The sequence below is a fragment of the Hakea prostrata genome, chromosome 8 (assembly GCF_041222555.1).
Source record: "Hakea prostrata isolate BN-2017 chromosome 8, UWA_Hpros_2, whole genome shotgun sequence".
NCBI lineage: Eukaryota > Viridiplantae > Streptophyta > Magnoliopsida > Proteales > Proteaceae > Hakea > Hakea prostrata.
Window position 1 is genome coordinate 32,654,832 of NC_142607.1, and position 10,829 is coordinate 32,665,660.

Consider the following 10,829-nt stretch of genomic DNA (forward strand, 5'->3'; position numbering starts at 1 on the left):
TGGAAACAGATGATATTGTTCGCTCTGACCCAAATAGGGGTCGGTTTTGCTTTGACAGAGCCAAAGCCAACACAAACAGAGAATCCAGAACTCGAGGCAAAGAGAATGGCATGGGTTCAAGCTGATTATCAGTGTAAGAACCGGATTCTGAATGCTCTTTCTCTGAACCTGTATAATGTGTATTGTACGTTTGAGTATGCCTATATGATTTGAGATGCTCTCTTGAAGAAATACACATTAAAGGATGCAGTTAGTGGTAAATATGTGGTGTCAAATTTCCTAAATTTCATAATGAACGATGATGAGTAAATTTCTCCACAGATTGACCAATATCAGATTCTGATTGGCAAGTTAGCCAAGGAAAGAATGATTCTGTCGGATGCTTTTGTTACTCACTCTCTGATTGAGAAGCTTCCTAACTCTTGGAATACTTTCAAGTGAATATGAAACACAAGAGGAAGGAGTGGACTTTTGAACAAGTTGTTGTTCGAATAAAAATTGAAGAGAGGAATAGAGCAAGGGACAAGAAAGAAAAGGGCAGTGGAGTTCAGAAAGTCAAGGCAAATCTTGTGGACACCGAAAAGCAGTCAAACTTCAAGAGAGGTCTTCAAGTGAGGAAGGATAAAGACTTCAAGAAGAAGAAAAGGAGTTGCTTTACATGTGGTAAACCGGGTCATTACAAGAAGGACTGTCGCGTTAAAATGAAGGTTGAAAAAACCAAGATTAATATCATTGAGGAAGACATCTTTACAACGATGATCATAGAAATTAATTCAGTTGAAAAACCAAGAAACTGGGTCATCGATACTGGAGCAATGAGACATATTTGCAATGATCAGAACATGTTCTCAAAGTACACTCCAGTTATTTCTGGAGATAAGGTCTTCATGGGAAATTCAGATTCCTCTTTTGTAGTCGGCAAGGGCCAAGTGACTTTGAAGCTTACATTTGGGAAGACATTGGTTTTGGACAACGTGCTTCATGTGCCACAGATCAGGAGGAACTTGGTGTCAGGGCCTCTTCTGAACAAGGCTAGGATGAAATTGTCTTTTGATTCTGATAAATTAATTATTACTAGAAATAATGTATTTGTGGGCAAGGGATATTTGAATGAGGGGCTATTTGTACTCAGTATTCATGATTCAATAAATGATAAGCCTGATTCTGTTTACTTTGTTGAGTTGTATGATTTATGGCATGCTAGATTAGGTCATTGTAGTACACCTTACATTAAGAAAATGTGTAAGATTGGCTTAATTGAAGGAAATCTAAAACCTTCTTTAAATAAGTGTCAGACATGCGGTGAGGTTAAATTTACAAAGAAGCCTCATAAGTCAGTAAATAGAAAAAGTGAATTACTTGCTTTGATACACAGTGATCTATGTGATTTTAAATCTTCTGAGTCTAAAGGTGGAAAAAAAATATATGGTTACTTTTATTGATGATTTTTCACGATATACTATGGTATATTTGATCCACTCTAAGGATGAAGCATCTAATGCTTTTATTTCATACAAAACAGAAGTTGAGAACCAACTAGGAAAGAGGATTGAAAGACTTAGAACCGATAGAGGTTCAGAGTATTTTAATCTGTCTAGTTTTCTTGAGAGTAATGGAATAATACATGAGACAACAGTGCCATATCAACCAGAATCCAATGGAATAGTTGAAAGAAAAAACATAACTTTAACTGAAATGATGAATTCATTACTTATTAGTTCTGGTTTGTCTTTTGATATGTGGGGGGAAGCTATGCTAACAGCTTGTTTCATTCTAAATCGTATACCTCACAAAAGTACTGGTATGATTCCCTATGAACTATGGTTTAATAGAAAACCCAATCTTAAATATTTAAGAATCTGGGGCTGTTTGGCTAAGGTAGCAATACCTAAACCAAAGAAAAGGAAAGTAGGACCAAAGACTTTCGATTGCGTATTTATTGGGTATGCAAAACATAGTTCAGCATATAGATTTATGGTCCTTAAAACCTTAGATGGCATATGTGAAGAAGGGGACATAACAAAATCTAGGGATGCAGAATTTTTTGAGAATATCTTACCTTTTAAGTTACCTTCAATACAGGAAAAGGGAGTTAGTGGTGAGTCTGGTCAAAGAAAGGAATTGGCAACAGAGGTTGCTAGTGATCAAATAGAAAATGATGATCGCTTATCAAGTGATGAAGGTTCGAGCAACCTTCGTAGAAGTAAAAGACAGAGGACCTCTAAACACTTTGGAAATGATTGGATAGTCTATTCAATAGATGATAATCCAACATGGCTGGCTTATCTAATAGATAAGGATCCTTTTTCATATAGGGAAGCAATGACATCAACAGATACTGTTTTCTGAAAAGAAGCCATCAAAAGTGAGTTGGACTCAATCATTTCCAATCACACTTGGGAGTTGGTTGATCTCCCTCGAGGTTCTAAAATCTTAGACAGTAAGTGGATATTCCACAAGAAATTAAAGGTGGATGGATCACTTGATAAGTATAAGGCAAGACTAGTAGTTAAAGGCTTTAAATAGAAGCAAAACATTGATTACTTTGACACTTTTGCTCCAGTAGCAAGAATCACTGCTGTAAGGATAATGATAGCTCTTGCATCCATTTACAAGTTGGTTATCCACCAAATGGATATAAAGACAGCTTTCCTAAATGGTGACTTAGAGGAAGAAATCTATATAAGACAACCTGAAGGTTGTGCAGTACCTGGCCAAGAGCAGAAGGTATGCAAGCTCAAAAAATCATTATATGGTTTGAAACAAGCACCCAAACAATGGCACGAAAAGCTAGATACGGTACTTCTAGCTAGTGGCTTTTTGGTAAACGATGTGGAAAGATGTTTATACAGTAGGTTCCATCAAGGTAAAGGTGTATTTATCTTGGTATATGTAGATGACATGCTCATAATGGGAACAAATTTGGACATAGTGCAACAAACTAAGAAACTTTTAATGTCAAAATTTGACACAAAAGACATGGGTGAAGCGGATGTTATTCTTGGAATCAAGACCATCTGAAAGAATGAGGAGATAGTATTATCTCAAGCACACTATGTTGAGAATTTGCTCAAGAAGTATAATTACTGGGATGAGAAAGCGATCAAGACACCGTTTGATACAGCTTGTCATTTTCAAAAGAATTTGGGAGATCCGGTTAACCAGAAACGTTACTCCCAGATTATCGGTTTAGTTTCGTACTTGATGAACTGTACTAGACCGGATATTGCTTTAGCAGTTGGGAAGTTGAGTCAATATACTCACAATTCTGGATTACAACATTGGACTGCTATTAATAGATTATTACGGTATCTAAAGGGAACAGTGACTTATAGTCTATGTTACAGTGGGAATCCTGCTGTATTATAAGGATATTGCTATGCAAATTGGATCTCCGACACCAATGAGTCATTAGCAACTAGTGGATATGTATTCACCTTTGGCGGTGGAGCAATATCTTGGAAATCAGTTAAGCAATCTTGTGGAACAAGCTCCACAATGGAAGCTGAATTCATTGCCTTAGAGAAGACAGGGACCGAAGCAAAATGGCATCGGAGTTTTATGGCTGATATTCCGTTATGGCACAAACCAATGCCCTCGATATCACTTCACTGTGATAACATGGTAGCAATAGCTAAGGCTAAAAACCGTGTATATAACGGAAAAAGGAGACATATTCGGCTGAGACACAATTTGGTTAGGCAATACATAAGTGAAGGAACGATAGCTATCGATTTTGTAAAGTCTGTAAAGAACTTAGCGGACATGTTCACAAAGGCATTGCCAACTTCATTAATTAATGAAGCATCTAAAGGAATGAGCATGAGGCTTATGTCGAAGGTCTTGTGATGGACACCCAACCTATGTGAAGAGATTTTAATCCTGAATTAGGTTCAAAGGGTAACGAAGTCACTAGGGGACCTGTTTAGTACTATTATTGTTTTGCTCATTCTGGTTAGATGGTAAAGTAGTACCACCACAATGTAAGAGGTTGAGCAGTGGGCTCTTAATTAGCCAAATCCTACGAAATGTGGGTGTGTGTTAACTGTGGTGCACATCGGGCTAACCTAAGTGAGTGTAGAGGGTGTGGCTGCCCTCGATAAGAGTTTTAAGGCACACTCTTTAAACACTCATGAGACCAAGATAGGGGATAGGGCCTAGAATGTCCCATTGATATAATTCAGGAGATACAGACGTTGACTAGTGGGACATGGATGGTGAGCTAGCCGGCTATGATGAAGAGGAAGGGTTCAAGAAGTCTGACTTCTCCCATACTGTGTAGCGTAGTTCATCAGACCTAGTGTAGGTTCAAGTCCAGAAGACACCTCCAATGATATGTCCTAATAAGTCAAAATTTATACAGCACTTTCTTCGTTTTACTGATATTTTGAAACTTGTGGGGGATTGTTGGATTTTTGTTTTAAAATAAAATAGTAATATAATATAATATACTATTCAAATAAGTTTCAAAACATTAAAACTCTTATCTCCCTAGTTTTGTTTTAGGACTCTTGTTTATTCTTACTCTATAGGACTCTTCTGGATGTATATTAGGTAATTTAAATTAACATATGTGTATAGTCCCACATCGGATGGAGCTAATTATTATATGATTTATATATACATTGGCCAGTGACAAGGAGACACCTGCTAATTGTTAGAACCAGAAGACTAGAGGCACAGTATAGACAGACCAATAACATTATCAAGGAGAGACGAATATATAAAGTATACCTTATGTCAGAATCAAACCACCACGAACTCGAACAGGGTGAGTTGAGGTGTACGAACAGTACTTTTCCGACAGATACTACTTGCTAAGGAGATACGAAAGTAGTACACAACACAATAATGAAGAAAACAAAAAACGCAATAAATTTTCTAACTCTAGAATACGAATTTCTGTTTTTTTTTTTTTTTTTTTTTTCACCAAAATCAGAGTAAGTGCTTTGTTCAGAGCTTCACCTCTATTTATAGGCTCGTATGGACACCTTCAGAGAGCTACATATGTATGTAAGGTCACCTTCAGAGAGTTGTGACTGTATAATCAGTCACCTCCCTATTGCAAAACCCAAAACCGGGTTTTTCTGGATCCACGACCCACGACCCATGACACGTTCCCAAGTCCAAGTCCCATCATAGACACTTAATATTATTTATCTAATATTATAGTGCCCCCTGGGGGGGGGGGGGGGGGGGCGGCGGGCCCCCCCCCGCCCGCCGGCGGGGGTGGGGGGGGGGGGGGGGGGGGGGGCGGGCGCCCCCCCCCTCTTTCGGCCCCCCGGGGAGTTATATGATATAAAAAAAAATATATATATTATTTTTTTCTCTTTGGGGGGTTGTATTTATTAATATAAATTAAAATAAAAAAAAATAATATATTTTAGTGTTTTAAGGTGGAGTAATAATGAAGTTTAAAAATAAAATTATAGTATTTTGTTTTTTATTTTTTTTAATTTTTTTTTTTTATTTTTTTTTTTTTTTTTTTTTTTTTTTTCAAACCTCATGCCCTAAAATCGTGTGGACCGAACATGCAAGGGTATTCACACATCAAGAGAAGAAGAAGATATGATTACAGAGTTCGGCATATGCCTACTCTCCGGGATTCAGATATGAATCCAATTCACTAAGCCTTTGGGAAGTTACAGATTTAGAAGAAGAAAGAAGAGATTACGAATACACCTGATACAAGCAACCATAGGTTTCCAAAGTACCATCGAGTGCTCGCCATACTCCAGCAATCAAAAGCCCTATATCATCTCCTTCAAGAACCAAGGAAGATCAGAGCTACGGGCGATCGAAGACAACGGCCATGGACGAACCTTCAGAAAGCTTCAAGAACCGTAGAACAGAGAGAAATCCCAAAATGAAAAACGATTTGCATATACCCCCCTGAACCAACCCAACCCTCTAATATACAATAGGCTGTGAACCATATGAACCCAACCGGTTCGGTTCATGACTAAAGAAGTACAAATACCAGATTACCCCTAACAATCTCCCCCTTAATCTATACACCCAAAATGACTATAGTGAGCTGGATGCGACCGTCATCATCCAAGTATACCTGCACACACAAGACAAAAGAAAACCACAGTACAAAGCAAATAAAATATGCAAAATACCTAGACACGCACTAACCATGCAACACTAATGACTCCATGCAGATACACCATGCAACAGACTGCACCAGGTAGAGAAAACCCTAAACATAACTCATAACTCATAACTCACTCATATAACTATGAAGAGCACACATGCACACACCAGGAAAATATCTCATAACTGAGACAAACAGAGAAAGAGTTATAAAAATTTGGGCAGCATCTCCCCTAAAACTGCAACAAATGCAAAACCTGATAAACAATCAAATAACAACAAGACACACACCACAATCCAAAAACAAATAATATACAACTCAAAAATTACAGAACATATGTACTAAAAAACAACATCACCAACTCCCAACAAATCAAGACAATGTAGAAATTTAGAAAGAGGCAATGACTTAGTACCACAGTCTGCAGGATTATGCTCAGTACTTACCTTTTCAACTAAAAGTGAACCATCAGTTATTTTATCCCTGAGAAAGAAGTATTTAATGTCTATATGTTTGGTTCCGTCATGATAAACAGGATTCTTACATAAAAATATAGCACTCTGATTATCAATAAAGACAACAGGTTTAATCTTCAAAATACCAAGTTCACACAACAAACCATTCAACCATATACTCTCTTTAACACATTTAGATGCAGCAACAAACTCAGCCTCTGTAGTGGACAAAGCAACTATAGGCTGTTGTTGCACCTTCCAACTGATGCAATTACTAGATAACAGAAAGAAATAGGAAGATAATGATTTCCTGTTATCTACATTACTGGCATAATCGAGTCCAGTATATCCTTCAAGAATAAGATCACCAAGTGTGGACTTGAACACTAAACCTTTATGAACAGTACCTCTCAAATACCTTAAGAGCCACTTGAGAGCAAGCCAATGTTCTTTACCAGGATTAGACATAAACCTACTCAGTACACTAACAACATGAGCAATATCAGGTCTAGTACATATCATGAGATACATAAGAGAACCTAAAAGACTAGAATAAGGGATCTTTGACATTTCACCTTTTTCAAAGTTATTCTTAGGACAATGATCATTTGAAAGTTTAAAATGTGCAGCTAAAGGAACATTTACATGTTTACAATTAAGCATGTTAAACTTCTCAAGCACCTTCAATAAATATAATCTCTGACCAATGAACATAGTATCTTCCCCCTTATCCCTATAAATCTCAATCCCTAAAATTTTCTTGGCTGTCCCAAGATCCTTCATCTCAAATTCAGATTTCAGCTTGTTCTTAACATCTTGAATAAGACTAGAATCATCACAAGCAATCAATATATCATCAACATAAAGTATAAGATACAACACAATAGAATCTGAAATGAGAAAATATAGGCAACTATCATAAACACTTTTCTTAAACCCTACACTCAACACAAATGAGTCAAAACGTTTGTTCCATTGCCTAGGAGCCTGTTTAAGTCCATAGAGAGATTTCTTCAACAAGCAAGCTTGTGATTCCTCTCCAGCTGCCGAGATGCCTAAAGGTAGTTGCATATGTATCCTTTCTTCTAAATTGCCATGAAGAAAGGCAGTTTTCACGTCCAATTGCTCTATAGTCATTTTGTTCTGAGCAACAAGGGACAACAACAATCTTATAGTCTTATACTTGGCAACCGGAGAGGAAATTTCATCATAATCCACCCCTTCTCTTTGAACAAAACCTTTTGCAACAAGTCTGGCCTTATATCTTTTGGAATTATCAATTCCATCATCCTTGATTTTAAATATCCACTTACAAGGTAATAACCTTTGATCCTTGGGCTTCTGAACTAGTTCCCAAACCTGGTTCTTATTTAATGAATCTAATTCATCATTAATGGCTTGAACCCATAAATCTTTATCTTTGGAACCCAAAGCTTCTTCATAGGAACTAGGTTCATCTAGCCCAATATCAGAGACAGAAATATCAGTCTCATGTGCAAAGTTGGCTACATACCTTCTAGGTGGCCTAACCACTCTCCTAACTCTATCCCTTGCCAATTGGTAACTACTCATATCAGGAACTTCTTCCACCTCTCCAGTGGAAGTCTCAGGAGAGGGCAATGGCCCACTCTCAATCTCAGAAACTACAACCTCAGATTCTTTATTACCAGAACTAGGTTGAGGGGAAGTCAAGGGTCCTTTAGGTATACTAGAATCAAGGGTCTGAGCAGGACTTAAGAAAACATCAGCCTGCCCTAAATCAAATTGAGTGAAGTCTGTCATTCTTTGATCAAGTGGATTCAAATTGGTATTGTCAATGGAAAGACAAGGGAATTCACTCTCCCTAAAGAGAACATCCCTACTAACAAAGGTCTTAACACCAGGCACAGTCCTATCCCATAGCTTATATCCTTTCACCCCCTCAGGATACCCTAGAAAGATGCTCTTTTTACTCCTGGGTTCTAATTTACCAATACTCTGGTGAGCAAAGGATTCACACCCAAATACCCTAAGGTAACCAAGACTGGGGGATTTCCCCCACCACATTTCCTCAGGGGTTTTAAACCCTAAGGTAACAGAGGGACTCCTATTGATTAGGTGAACAACTGTTGTAACAGCTTCACCCCAGAAACCCTTAGGTACCCCTGAACTGATGAGCATACATCTAGTCTTGTTTAAAATTGTCCTATTCATTCTTTCAGCAATGCCATTTTGCTGAGGGGTGTATTTAACAGTCCTATGCCTTTGAATCCCTTTGTCATTACAAAATCCATTAAACATTTCATTAACAAATTCTAATCCATTGTTAGTCCTTAATGTTTTAACTTTCTTTTCACTCAAGTTTTCTACCAAAGCAACCCAATACTTGAACTTTTCAAAAGTTTCATCCTTGGTCTTCAATAAGAAGATCCATACTTTCCTAGAGTAGTCATCAACAAGGGATAAGAAATAAGAGTTTCTACCATAAGACAAGACTGAAGCAGGTCCCCACAAATCAGCATGTACATATTCTAATATATCCCCAGATAAGTGAGACCCAGCTCCAAAGCTTAACCGGTGCTGCTTACCTAGGACACATGACTCACAAAACTCTAAGTTATCAATAACATCCTTGCCAAACATGCCTTGTTTACTTAGAGCTTGCATTCCTTTATTGCTTATGTGTCCTAGCCTAGCATGCCACACACTAGTGATATTTGACTCACTTGACAAACAACAAATATTGGAGATATTATTTAGGAATGTACTACCATAAAAAACATACAAACCAGACTGAGAAATGCCCTTTAAACATACATGAGATCCCTTAGATACAGAAAGACTACCCCCAGAGATACAAGTTACAAACCCAGCACTGTCAAGGCTACTAATTGAAATCAAGTTTCTCTTTAAGTCAGGTATGTATCTAACATCATGTAAGGTGAAAACAGATTTATTGTGATTCATCAATTCAACAGAACCAATACCAACTACATCACATAAATCATCATTTCCCATCATAACTTTGGCATATTTAACTCAGACAAGTGTGTAAACCAGTGTATGTGTGGACACATGTGATAAGTACAACCTGAATCTAAAATCCATCCTTCTTGCCTACTAACCTCAGATATGGTAAGCACCTCACTGATGTCTTCATAGACATTGGCTCGACCATTCTTGGGTCCAGGCATATCAGAATGGGAAGTCTCCAATTCCTTCATTTTTTCTCTTATATGCAAAGCAATTTTTCTTAAAGTGTCCTACTTTCTTGCAAAAGAAGCATCTCTTGAGGTTTGTATCAGACTTGTTGTTCCCATTATTATTCTTATTGTTAGTCTCATGATTTTCAATTACTTTTCCCTTCCCTTTGGGTCTCCCTTGTTTGTAAGAGCCCTTGCCCTTAACAAACAGGTTTTCCCCACTGCCCTTAGTCTTACCAGAAGCCAATAGTTCAGACTCCCTATTCTTTAAGGCATCAATCAGTTGTTCTAGGGAAATGTTTTGACAGGCATACTTGATTGAGTTCTTAACAACAAGATAATCATTATGAAGTGAATTCAATAGGATGATAGACAAGTCCTGATTTTCCAATTTAGTCTTCTCCCCTGTATTAGCTAAGTCTTGAATCAGCTTCTTAAATATATCTAGGTTCTTGTCAAGGCTGATTGTATGGTCCATCTTAAACCCATACAACCTCTCCTTCAAATAAATTTTGTTACCTAGATTTTTTTTCTGATAGATCTGTTCAAGCTTATTCTAAACTTTAATAGGAGTATTGTCATCATCATCAAGACACCTGATAACCCCATCAGTGATGTTCCAGAGCATGCAACCAATGCATTCTCCATCACTTCAGTCCTCAAGACTGGATCAATACTTTCAAAGAAAGCATTTGGGTCATCTATTGATCTTAGGAACTTTTGTTGAGCCATTAAAGCTCTAACCTTCCTCTTCCAAATCCCAAAGTCCCCTGTGCCATCAAACTTCTCAATATCTACCCTGGAACCCCCCATAGGAGTATCCAAACTTAGGTAGCTAGGGTTCCCCCCTAGACCTACAGCTCTACTAGAGCCTGTGGTAACTACACTAACCACACTGGGAGGAGTATCCTCCCCTGGTAGACTGAAACCCTTACCTGGCTCCACTTTGAAGCCGGTACCAGACCCTAATCAGTATACAAGAATACTATTCACAATACTGATTAAACAATTCTGAAAAATAAAAGATTATTCTAACAAAGAGTTAAATAATCAATATTAATTAATCACAAAACATAAGCTCAATTTATACAA

The 10,829-nt window shown here is 37.6% G+C and overlaps 1 protein-coding gene across 1 annotated transcript; it reads left to right on the top strand.

Annotated features, from left to right (window-relative positions):
• The first annotated feature begins 443 nt into the window (after window positions 1-443).
• Window positions 444-3,849, top strand: LOC149007586 (uncharacterized). Its single transcript, XM_089167110.1, has 5 exons — window positions 444-1,307; window positions 2,083-2,182; window positions 2,564-2,727; window positions 3,076-3,187; window positions 3,371-3,849. Exons 1-5 carry the CDS (start codon window positions 444-446, stop codon window positions 3,847-3,849), a joined length of 1,719 nt encoding a protein of 572 aa, XP_089023236.1.
• The last annotated feature ends 6,980 nt before the right edge of the window (window positions 3,850-10,829 follow it).

Coding starts and splice junctions, on each gene's coding strand:
- LOC149007586 (XM_089167110.1), top strand. CDS start 444: ATGAAACACAAGAGGAAGGAGTGGACTTTTGAACAAGTTGTTGTTCGA. Junction 1,308..2,082: donor AGTGTCAGACATGCGGTGAG/GTTAAATTTACA, acceptor CCTTCAATACAG/GAAAAGGGAGTTAGTGGTGA. Junction 3,188..3,370: donor ACGTTACTCCCAGATTATCG/GTTTAGTTTCGT, acceptor CTGTATTATAAG/GATATTGCTATGCAAATTGG.